Source organism: Octopus bimaculoides, chromosome 17 (genome assembly GCF_001194135.2).
Source record: "Octopus bimaculoides isolate UCB-OBI-ISO-001 chromosome 17, ASM119413v2, whole genome shotgun sequence".
Classification (NCBI taxonomy): domain Eukaryota; kingdom Metazoa; phylum Mollusca; class Cephalopoda; order Octopoda; family Octopodidae; genus Octopus; species Octopus bimaculoides.
In genome coordinates this window covers 29,639,815-29,653,123 of record NC_068997.1, presented here as the reverse complement: position 1 = coordinate 29,653,123, position 13,309 = coordinate 29,639,815, and the positions used below count along the sequence as shown (strand labels likewise).

General features: G+C 37.7%; 1 protein-coding gene across 1 annotated transcript in view; it reads left to right on the top strand.

Annotated features, from left to right (window-relative positions):
* The first annotated feature begins 11,608 nt into the window (after nucleotides 1-11,608).
* Nucleotides 11,609-13,309, top strand: part of LOC106878398 (structural maintenance of chromosomes protein 5) — a 36,928-nt gene continuing 35,227 nt past the window's right edge. The window contains exon 1 of the mRNA XM_052973994.1: nucleotides 11,609-11,848. Coding sequence (XP_052829954.1) covers nucleotides 11,727-11,848 — 122 coding nt within the window. The 5' untranslated portion in view covers nucleotides 11,609-11,726. The remainder of the gene's footprint in view (nucleotides 11,849-13,309) is intronic.

Here is a 13,309-nt window from a genome sequence, read left to right as displayed (position 1 = left end):
TGTCTCTGATCGTGGATCTACTTGATGGAAGCTGACCTGCTGTGAACCAACTAAAATGCAAGGAAACCATGATGGATTAATCATGGTAACTAAACTGTGAATAAAACTTCTCCAAATCGGTTTAAATGTGGTAAAATTACTGTTTGTTTCAAGACAGAATCTTTCGCCAGAACTGAGGCTCGTTTTGATTCCAACAAAGAGCCTTGTATGATAGGCTAGAATTCTCAAACTTATTAAATTTTGTGAATGGGGCACAAGATAGACGACGACGACGATGATGATGATGATAGTGATGATGATGATGAAGACGATGACTATGACAATGATTATGGAGATGGCGATGATGATGATGACGACGGTAGTGGTGGTGATTTCCTACTGTGGATCAATCAATGCCACACATTTGAAGTAGAGAGGAGCAGATTACAAATGCGATCTAAGAGAAAATAATTCTGGCGTGGTTTGAACTCCAAAACAAAAAAAAAGAGAAAAATATTTCTAGTATAAGCGACAATGATTACGACGACAGAAAGAGTTGCGGGTCAGGGCTGTACTGGAAAAGACGAGGGTACATATTCACACTCACTTATACGCACACATACTCATACACGCATATACACAAACACAGTTACACATGCACATACACACGCACACACAGACATCGACGGCAACGATGACGAAAAAAGAAGAAGAGGAAAAAGAAACAAAAGATGTGGGAAGAAACTGTAGATGCATGTGTTGTGAGATGTATATTTCAGAGAGAGAGAGAGTGTGTGTGTAATGTGTGTTTCCTCGCTTCTCGGCAAGGTGAGGGTATTCCCTTTGACTTCTCTCTGACGACGTTTTAACTAAATAAAGAAAAACTGGAGGAAGAGAAAGTCAGCAAATCATCTTTCCACTTGAACCATTTTCTGCTTTCTTTCCTCTTTTTCCCACCGCCGCCACTACCACCACTTTACTACTATTGCTGTTACGACTACTATTACTATTGCTACCACCACCACCACCAGTATTATTGCTACTGCTGTTACTACTATTATTACTACTTGTATCCCCTTCATTTCTCTCATTTCCCCTTTTTCGTCTTTGTCATCTATTCTCAGTATCTTAATGCTCACAAGCCTGCTCCCCAGGACACACGCATACACATTTTATGTTTTATACGTGGATATATGTGTGTATCAATACATTTATGTATATACACATACACGTATCTTTCCCAGTATATATATACGCGTGTGTGAGATAGATTTGTGAGCGGGGTTTGAGAGAGATAAAATATGTGAATGAGATTTACAAGTAGGTTACAACTACAAACGAGTAGCCGATTGTTGTAGTTTTACTTTTGTAGTCCCCATTCTTTGTTTAATAGTAGGAGAAAACGGAGACAAAGAATGTGTGTGTGTGTGTGTGCGAGATAAAAGAAGCGAGAAAGGAAAAAGTTTCTCAAAGAGTGAGATAGATACAGATTGAAATATTGTGAGACAGGAGGAGGAAGAGACAGGAGAGAGAAGGTAAATAAATGTGTGAGTAAGATTAAACGTTGGGACAAAATCCAATCGAGCAGGTACGGTTAACGAGTGCGTACCTAACAGTGAGGGGATATTTATGTGTATGCTTAGAGCTGAGTGTGTGAGTGTGGGTGTAGGTGTATCTACTTAAATATGTGTGTGTGTGTGTGTGTGCACGTACACTTATGTGTTCTAGGAATGAAGAATAAGGATCGAATCAGATGTGTGTGTGCACACACACCTATAAAAAATGTGCGGGACACGTGTATATCCTTATACATGTATGTTCGTGATCATATATATACACATGTTAAGAACAACTGAAGCAAATCTATTCTTATAATCGTTTCTACTATAGACACAAGGCCTGAAATGGTGAGGAGGGAACAAGTCGATTATATCGACCCCAGTGTTTCACTGGGACTTAATTTATCGACCCCCCCCCCGAAAGGACGAAAGGCAAAGTCGACTTCGGTGGAATTTGAACTCAGAACGTAGAGACGGGCAAAATACCGCTAAGCATTTTTTCCAGCGTGCTAACGACTCTGCCAGGTCACCGCCTTAATCTCTTCTTATAATGGATGGGTGAATGGGTGGATGGATGGATGGATGGATGGATGTGTATCTCTCTCTCTCCATATATATATATATATATATATATATATATATATATATATATATATATATATATATATATTGCACACGCACACACACTCAGACATGTGATGCGTGCGTGTGGGTGTGATTTTGAATGTGTTAGAGATTTCGTCGGTTGATGGGGATAAATATCGGGTGCCTTAAAATATGTTTGCTTCTACTCCTTTGTCAACAATCCTTCTCCATATAGATCAAACATCTGCTGCAGCACCAAGGTTGGCACAAAACAGTTCTCGCCTCTTTCACTCCCTTCCCCTACTCACAGACGACGCCCTGAAACGCGCGCGCAATCTACACTGGATGAATGACAAGCTCGGTTTCGCACACACACACACACACGTGTGTGTGTGTGTGTGTGCGTGTGCATATACATGTATAAATATATGTGTATGTGTGTGTTTATACACACACATTCACATAGAGAGAGAAAGTGAGATCGATATTAAGGGCAAGATACTTGGGGGAAAGGATAGAAGTCGAACAACAGATCGACAACCAAAATATTTTTTCCTTCGCATTTAAAACAAGACCTCAGAGTTTGTAATTTGTCTGTTTTAACGAACTTGGTAAGGTCCCTATTTCAACAATCCCGGAGAAGTGACAAATAAGGTCGATATCGGCGATATTTTGAACTTACAACGCAGAGAAGAGAAGTTAAATTATGTGACATTTTGTTTCATTGAAAGTTGGGTCGATAATTTGAAAACCAAGAATGGTACTGGGTCGACATGGACTGTGTATTCCTTCTACGAATTGATATCCTTTTTCAAGGCACCAAATTGGCAGAATCGCCAGAACAAAGGATACAATGACTTAAAGTATTGTTGAAACGAGATTAACTTTTCCCTTCATCCTTTCAGAGTCGATAAATAAAGTACCATTCCAATACTGGAGTTGATTCTTCTATTTCTCACAATCGTCTAAGATGTAGCATGATAAGGATCATGGGAGACTACTCAACTTCTCTTTGTCCGGAAATGGAGAAGAATCGAAAGAGATGCCAGCAACCCTCTTTTCATAGACAAACTGCTATGTAACTGAAACTATCCACAAACAGACTGTTATTCATCTTTACATTTAGAGTTCAAATTTTGCTGAGATTGAGTCTGCTTTTCATCCTTCCAGGATCAATAAAATAAGTACCAGAGGAGTACTGGGGGCCATAGTAATCGAATAGCCACTGCTCTCCTAAATTTGCTGGCCTTGTGTTAAAATCTGAAACCAATATGGGTAAATTAATAGAACGGAATTAACATTAGAAATATTCTTTTCTACTCAAGGCACAAGGTCTGAAATTTTGGGTGAAGGGGCCAGTCAGTTAGATCGACCCCAGTATGCAACTGGTACTTAATTTATCGACCCCGAAAGGATGAAAGGCAAAGTCAACCGTGGCAGAATTTGAACTCAGAATGTAATGACAGACAAAATACTGCTAAGCATTTCGCCCACCGTGTTAACGTTTCTGCCAGCTCGCCGCCTTTAACATTAGAAATATTATTAGAGATTAGAACAATAAGCTATTCTACATGGGTGTGAAACATGGACTGTGATAGCCAAGAACATGCATAGGCTTGAAAGAAACCCTACCCGCGAGCCCATTTTATTGTGCCCGCAGTCTGATGTACTCGTATGGACAAAATATAGTAAATTTTCAATTATAAAATTTATACAATATATATGTATGTCTAAAAGAGTAAAACGGAATGTAACAGTTAGAACTTGTGACCCACCCATGGACCTTTTTCTTTGGAAATTTTACGCATTGCACCAAAAAGTTTCCCCACCCCTAGTTTACACCCCTATGTTGTCCGTTCTGACTGTCCTTGTGGAAGACAACAGGGTATGGTTTTGTGTTTTCATAACTTTGCATTCATGTTGTTGTTTTGTTGTTTTAGTGCATGAGCAAGGACATCTGAGAAATGGTTATGCCACCAAGAATACTCCACAAGGGTTAACTTACATTCTGCCAGGACATTCTCCAAGGATGCATAATCACTGCACCAATGATATTCAGCTGTGACATTCTAACCCTACCATCTAATACTGGTTTCAAATTTTGGCACAAGGCCAGCAATTTCAGGGGAAGGGAGTAAGTCAATTACATAGACCCCAGGACATGACTGGTATTTATTTTATCAACCCTGAAAGAATGAAGGGCAAGGTCAACCAGGATGGAGTTTGAACTCAGAATGTGAAGACGGATGAAAGGCCGCCAAGCATTTTGCTTGGTGTGGTAACGATTTACCACCTTAAGCACCAGCATAGCTAGGGGAGGGGGTGGTGGGTCTGCTGTAGGCAATATGTACTTATTGTGGGGTCTAGTGGCAGCAAATGGAAGACCCGTTCTGGGTGGCGCACACTAGTTACGTTAGTGTCCTTAAGCCCCATTATTTGATATTACCTTTGGATTGAAGCACATCAAAGAATCTCAGTCAGGGTAATTCCATTCTCCTGAATATGTTCCCTAATAGCTTTATTTGTATATCTTTCTCCCATGCTATCCATGTACCTTTGTTGAACACTTCTCTTCTTCAACATGCTGAATTTCTTTACTGAATTTATTTCACCTGCCTTCATTAATCTGGTGAGATTTCCACTTGTTCCATGTCTGTCCAAGTTTTGCTTGTTTGTTCTGCACTGCGCCAATCACCTCTTTCATTCCCAGTCTACTCTCTGTCATCTCAACAGCTTTTTCCACATTCCATTTCCTTCCTGGCAACATTCTTGGCTTGGCTGCAGAACAACAGAATCCACCAAATTTCATAGCATCAGATGACACTGACTTTTGCTACCATAAACTCCTCCTGCTCTGCCACCGATGTAGACAGCTGGAGTTCAATGCTTCTACTGTACAATACAACTTTCATAAAGACATTCAATGTAAATAGTACACACACATATGCACACACGTGCGCGTGTGCACACACACACATGCACATGCACACACATACATACTCACATGCACAAATTTAAGCTTGCTTGCCACTTAACTCTTCCATCCTGTTTTGCAATCAACAATTATATTCCATCTCAAATTCCCTCCGCCACTGGCATCCTCTCCCCACCTTTCTTTCACTCTCTCTCTCTGCTCTCTTTTGTTTATCTTTGACTACTCATTGGGTTTCTTTTCATTGATTAATTGCAATGAATGAGATTGTTTGTTTTTAATTTAGGCCATTAATTAGGTGTTGAGTAAAGTCAACCAAGAAAAAGGCATACAATAGGTAGGAGTGTCTCCAGCCTCAGTTTTGCCAATTTGTCTCCTGTGCACCCAGAAAATATTCAAGGCATGCAGTGTCACAGTGATGACATCAGTAAATCTGGGCACAAGTATAGCAAGGCAGTTAAGAAATTTGCTTTGTAATTACAGTGTTCAGAGTTCAAAATACTGTGCAGCATTATGGGGGAAGTGTTTCTATGCGACAAAGATAGGATAAAGATCCTTCCCGAGTCAATATAGACCCATAGGCCCAGTTTCCCAGTTTCTGTGATGCATATATTCCCCCTGGATGGGACACCAGTCCATCACACAATTACTCATTTCTGTCAGCTGAGTGGACTGGAGCAATGTGAAATGAAGTGTTTTACTCAAGAACACAATGTTTCCATGAATTGAAACCACAATCTTATGATCATGAGTTCGACACCTTAACCACTACTCTAAGTATGTCTCAATGTTTCTGACTGAATTAGAGAGGATAAAATTATGTGGACATCTGTTGGATGGTAAACTTAATTAGAAAAATTACCAAAAACTCAAACCAGTTGGGAAAGGCTTTTGCTGTTTTCAGAAAAATCATCCAGTAATTATATTTCCAGCACATGGCAACCAGCAAAGCCCATGAGAACAGTTTCTTTCTACAGTTCTATATTTAACAGATGAGGAATTATGTATATTATTTACATTTGACGGATATTTGTCCTCATCTTGTTTGTTGTTAACACAGCCTTTCAGCTGATATACCCTCCAGCCTTCATCAGGTGTCTTGGGGAAATTTTGAACCTGGATTCTCATTTCTAAGGTATTTCTCGATATTATTATTATTATTCAGGTCACTGCCTGGAATCAAACTCGGAATCTTGGGGTTAGTAGCCTGCACTCTTAACCACTACGCCATATGCCCACGGGCATATGGCATAGCGGTCAAGAGCACGGGCTACTAATCCCAAGATTCCGAGTTTGATTCCAGGCAGTGACCTGAATAATAATAATAGTAATAATAATAATAATAATAATAATAATAATAATAATAACAGCAACAACAACATCGCAAAATACCTTAGTAATGAAAACCCAGGTTCAAAATTTCCCCAAGACACCTGATGAAGGCTGAAGGATATATCAGCTGAAACGTTGTGTTAACAAACAAGATGAGGACAAATATCCATCAAATGTAAATAATGTACAGTTTCTTTCTTTAGAGTAATTCAATAAAGGAAAATTAATACAAAATGAAGTATAAGAAGCTTTTACATATAACAAAAGCATTCTCCTCATTTTCTCTACAAAAGTAATCAGATACATTCAACCATATATTCCACTGGAAAAAATAATGCAGTAAGTGACTGTAGTGACCAATAAACTATCTTCAACTGTTTGCAAAATTTGAGCCATGTTGCAATATTCCCATCAACAAGACCTGCAACCTTTAGTAGAATTAAAAAGTGCTGACCAAAATGAACTATTTTATTCATTAAGGATTTCTGAATGGTGAACAATTGCAGAAATGATGCTGGAGTGTTTTTGATTCGTTCATGCATTGTACAACACAGTAATTCGTTAGGCTGAATTTAAACCTGGGGATGGACAATACAAGGTCACTACAAAATCCTCTTTGCACAATCTTCAGCTGACTAAACGCTTCCAGTTTACATATGTTGTTCAGCATAGGTACATAACAACAACTGAAGGAGAATGGCTTCTCTACACTGCTAAACATTAATGTTTAGAGGCCTACAGTGTTGCTGACAGTATTTCACATTTGAAAATGAATATAGCATGGAGATCCTGCTGATAAAAAGGGTCCAGGGAGACATTTAAAGACTGAATTGCACAGAGACTTATGAACATGACAAACTTTGTGGCATTGATTTTTAAAATTTTCTGAAGACTTTTGTTTTGATTGATTTGATGGATACAAGATGACTGAGAGGAAGCTGCACAAGTTCATATTGATTTATTGCTTTCCTCGTATTGTCTTCCTCTTATTTTCAAGGCCTTGTATCGAAGGAAACAACACATAATAAAATATAAACAAGTAAATAACATTGTATTAATAGCAAACTCCATGACACCATTATTCAATAGCATCATGGTAAGCTGGAAGAACTAAGACATACACACACACACACACGTGAATCTGTGTCCCATAAAACTGATATTTTGTCAAGTGATATTCATTCTTAGAATTAGTGTCTTTTAAACGATCACATCTCAAAAAGAACTGGTTGGTTACTTGAACTAATCCACTTGAAAGAACTATCCAAAGGTAGGGTTGTCTGAAGGGATGGGTACAGATGCCTAAGTGCTTAACAGGTCTCGGGTCCCAGTTCTAATCCGTGTATGTTGTGGTTTGCTGTCAATAAATATACACTATAGGGCCCAGTTATTGATTCCCCTCGTCAGACTATAATACTGTTAAGACGGTCCTGTCCAAAGAGATACTGGAACAGAGATTTTCAATTTCTAATATACATTTCAAAAAGATAGAAATAGAAAATGAGATGACTAAAGATACTGTGATGTCTAAAATTTTGCTGTATAATTCAACTGTTCTTTCTCTCTCTCCCTGTTTAAATCTAGTTCTCACTTTCCCTCTCCTAACTTTCGACTTCCACAAACACACGCACATCTTTTCATGAAAATGTAGTACATCTTACTCCATCTAATCATCATTCTTCCTGTCTTTCTCTATCTTTCACCTTTCCTCATCACACTCAATCTCTTCTTTTTCGCTTCCACTCGTGTTTTATATTCGAAGACAAGGGGGAGAAAATAAATATCCAAACACATGACGTATTGTGTGTATCTCATGCACCATAAGCCCTATGAGGCTGAGAGCTGAATCACATTGTTTTATACATACACACGTACACGCAAATACCATGCGTTCTGTTAGTTAAGTGACAGTTAAGAATGTTTTATTGTTCATATACTGCTCACTTATAGAACACATGCTTCATGTGAAATGTACATTAAAAACATATCTAAAAATACAAATGTCAAATGCAAAAATTTTGACAAAAGTATCTTTGAACATTTCTAATATTTTTTAAAGTAAATACAGAACAACGTTGCAATGTGGTGCATTCTTCCTTCTACAAGCACACATTAAACTTAAGACAAAAGATAGGGAAAACGCCTACAATGTTACATTAGGAGGAGAAAGAGGGGAGGGGGATTTGTGCGTGGTTTACTTCGTGTAACTCCGTCTATTTCCGGCCATCACGTCATCATTCTCCAGATAAGAGAAGGCCGGCCGGTCTTCTTGAAAATAATTACACATCAATTTGCTTCTATTCTTTTTTTTCCCTTCTTCTAAACGTATACTTACGTTTTAACATCGCCGACTGATCCACTTTTCTTCTTGAGGTGAACTGCTTGTCGGTTATTTATTTGACTCAAAAATGACGACTAAAAAATTTGAGGACGTGTTGAAATGTAACGGGAATTGATTATTTGGATGGAAAAACCTAAGATACATTATTATGAATGATCTCATGTCATCTCCAATTCAACTACCATCAACGCGATCGTCATCATAAAATGGTCAACAAGTTCGTCTTGCAACTATCTACGCGGTCTCAGTTCAATCTCACTGCGTGGCAACCTAGGCAAATTTTTTTTTCTAGCAAAGCATCTTGCGAATGAAATTTGATGGGAACCGTGTGAAAACTCATGGGAAGCATTGTTCCCTTAATCCGATGTCCTGTTTAACAACACTACCAAATCCTTGCAATGCATCGAATATAATTTGTCAATCAGCATCTATTATCATTTACTTTGGCGACTGGCATAGATTTTTTATTTATTTTCAAAGTTGTAGTAGACTCGTCTTCAGTTCTTTTGGAATTGTTTATTTTTGATACACATCGTCACACACACATACATACAGTATGTTCCCAGTTTCTATATAAGTGATGTCAGCGAGGAAATACAGAAACGAAAGGCAAAAGCGAAAGTTGTAAACAAGATAAGGTCCTTTGAAATCGATATAATAAAACACACACACCATCATCATTTAACGTCCATTTTCTATGCTGGCGTGCGTTAGACGGTTTGACAGGATCCAGTGAGCTACAAGGTTGCATCAAGCTCCACTGTCACACTTGGCAAGGTTTCTACAGCTGGATGCCCCTCCTAATGCCAACCACTATAGTTTGTATGTGTCACAGGCACTAATGAGGTTTCCAAGCAAGAGAGAAAGGATCAAGGAAAAAACCCTTCATCAGTTGTCCCCTGTTTTATCTACTCCGCGTCGCAAACGTTCTGTACCCATACATGCATGTATATATACATATATGTAGGTATTTACATATATTATTGTATATATGCATATATGTATAATTTATATTATATTATATATAGTGGGCTTCTTTCAGTTTCCCTCTAACAGATCCATCCACTGACAAGGCTTTGGATTGACCCAGGGCTAAAGCATAAAACTTGCCCAAGGTGCCATGAAGTGAGATTGTACCCCTAAATTTTACCTTCCCTGTTAGCTTACACCAAATGATTAAATGCTGGACTATACAGAACTAAAAAAGGACCACCACAACACATCTTAATTGCAAACCAAAATACTGAAAGAAAAATATCTAGGAAAAAATGATATTAATGTACTCAGCCACTTGCACATTAATTTCATGAGCAGGCTGTTCTGTTGATTAGATCAACTGGAACCCTCATTGCTGTGACTGATGGAGTGCCAGTTATATATACTATACACACACACATATATGGAAATATAATTAAGTTGATAGTCTACTTTAGTTTCACAGTTGGCTGAGCTGTTGATGATTGTGGGGACAGGAGAGACATCTGCAGTTTATATAGGGTTCAGTTAATGTGTAGCTACAGTCCTGGTGTTCTTGGTTTTGTGTACCCACTGAACAATGCTTTCAAATTCTCCTTTCATGTTGTAAGCAATGAAAAGCTGGTTTGATGTTCTCAGGATGCATGTTTGTGATATCCGTGTGTGGAAGGTTAAGGCTGTTAGAAGTAACAAGTTGGTCATTCATATGCAGAAGCAAAAGCATTGGATCCAAAACTGAACCTCGGGGTACACCTGAGTTGATACATTGTGATTCAGAACATGGCCAGACATGAAAATTCATTAGAAAATTACTATTTTAAAATCTCACAATGAGAGATATTCAGCAACAGTACTTTGGAGTAAAGATTGTTTGCCAACATAACATGGCAGTCCTGGTTTAGGACGAATGTTGCCGTAATTTAGCCCCAGGAGACATCGTCTCCAACTGGCTTTACAACACGATCTGTGTCCTTATATTTTCGAACAATGGAATCTAGCACCTGCCCACTCAGTTCAAAACAATATCTGTTTTGAGCTGAGTGTGGTGGGGTGCTGAAGTCTAGTTTGAAATTAGAGTTCGGCTTATAGATTCGAGGCTGGTGTAACACTAAAAAAGTTAAGTTGAGAGAGAGAGAGAGAGAGAGAGAGAGAATGATGTTTAACAAAAAGTGAAAGAAAAAAAAATTGGAGTCTAATTTGAACGATGTCAAAAATTGATTCTTCCCCAAAATATACAGCGAAAAAGATGCAAAGTAAAAACGAGTAGGCCTGAACAAGCTCCAATTCCATTACATAATCAGAAGCAAATTTGATCTCATACTAACAGAAAATTTAATAAATAGTGTCTTTTTTTCTTTCTTTCTACATATATGATTTGTAGTTGAATATATTGTGCACAGACTTACTACGACCATAGATATCAGAAACAAACTGCGTTACTATGTGCGTATGAATGTAAACAGTATTTGATTTCGTTTTCCGGAAAACTAATTCCATTTGTTACTTTAGCGATTTGAATAGAATTGAATTGTGTATTTCGTACACGTTTTCTCACGATAAATAAAATGTATTGCAAAAAAAAAAAAGACTGAGTAACCACGATAAAAAAACCCTACCGAAGTTGCAGCTTTCTGAGATAACACCGACGACACTTCCATAATGAACCAAGCAAACATGACAAATTAATGGGTAATTTTTGGTGATTGCATATTCTGAAAAGAGAAATGATGGTACAGGTGCACAATGAACGATTCAAAAGTAAAACTTGTCGAAATTCTTATGAAGTGAAGCTCAAGACAGCTAATAATGCTTAATGTAGTCTCATTTAAAAGATGAGATTTCTTCCTGGTTTAGATATCCAAGAAGTCCATAGCAATCACAACTTTTCAGTTCATGGTTAAATTTACTTCGCAAACTTTAGTGACAAATATTGCACCATTTAGAGTCGGTGACTATGTGGTTTCGTTTTCCGCCACGGTTCCAATGTATAGTTTTTTTATAAATCTGTTTGATAATCATAAAAATGTCGGCGCCAATCCAGCCTGTAACTATAGATTTGTCTCAGACGGAATTACCAGCTAAGCAAAGTAGAAGGGAAGGTTTTGGCGAAGGATCGATAGTCCGAATTAAGCTAGAAAATATCTTGTAAGTTTTCATCCATACATCCGAATATTTTATGGTGTTTAGTTTCATAACAAACGCGAGAGAGTGGTCGTAGTTGTAAGGTTTTATAGCAAAAACGCTTCAGACTTGTAATTTAGAACCTTTTAAGTTACACCACACATTATGAAACCTAAGATTTTAAACTTTATATCTGTTATTCGGCTATTATTTACACTAAAGTTGACTCCGCTTATTTCTCCATGATCAGTCTGTTTATCAGTTATTGTGAATTCGCATGTTAGGCAATAGTCCGGTGTCCACACCTAGCTAAAACTGTTTCCCTTTTCGCGGTCAGTGACTCGTAGAAAGAGTACAGTCCGTTAGGAAGACAACACTTTGTTTCGGTGGCCGGGTGTTTAACTAGATATTAACCCACTTTAGCATTTTCTCTTCTTTTTATAAACATGGACCCGGACCCGTCTCTTCTAATAAAGAATCAAGACAGGCTAATATAAATGTCCGAAAGTAAATATTGCGTTGTAAATAGTAATACTGAAAGTCTTCTTTTATAAATAATTAACCCATAAAATTCGGTCTAGTTAATTTTATAATTTTGCATTGAAGTTCATCTGAAATTTCAGCCAAAGATCTTGTATTTGATGTTGATGGTAATATGGGGCTCATTCATGCTTTGAAAAACGATATTTTTTTGTTACCCAGTCAAGTGGCATTGTCACTTCAGCGTGCAATTTAATTCATTTAGCAGGTGCAAACATGTGAAAGAATTGTAAATACGGTGACATTAAAACGTTTAAGTGGCCAACCTATCGATAGTCAAAGAATTTGAGAGAATATAGTGAATGAGGTAAACCGCCAACGTCAAGCCAGAACACCTGATGAATCCATCAATGATTTCCCTTCCAATTTCTGCAAGATGAAACGAAGCATTAAGACCATAATATAATAAATCGTTCTACTGTAACTGCTTTAGGATTTGAAAAATATTATAGTCTCAAAAATGAATTTAGTCTTTAATAACTCTGTATTTTTGATAAATATTAATGAATTTATTCTAGTTATTACCCAATTCTTCATTTCCAGATTGGTAAATGTTAGCTACTGGGCCCATGGAAACGATCTTTCCTTCTGTAGGTGAAAAGTTGTACAAAAAGACCCCCAAACCGTGTTTTATTCTTTTCACTTACATTTTTTATAACGACAGTTATTATCTTGGTGGGACTAGTTTTCGTTGTCGGACATTTACTCAATATTTATTAGAAAAGAGAGTCAATGTAAAGACCTTCACTCGGGAACGGAAAAAAAAATTAACCCGCCTGGGTGGGGGGTGTTAATAAGTGTGTGGGGTAGAGATGGACTATATGTAATCTGAACCTTTCCCCCACTTATTTATTAATTTTTTTTTTACGGAATCCCACGTTTTAGGCTATGGAGATTCCGATTCTGAAAAAAAATTTTTTGAAAAATTTCAATTACCCCCCCCCC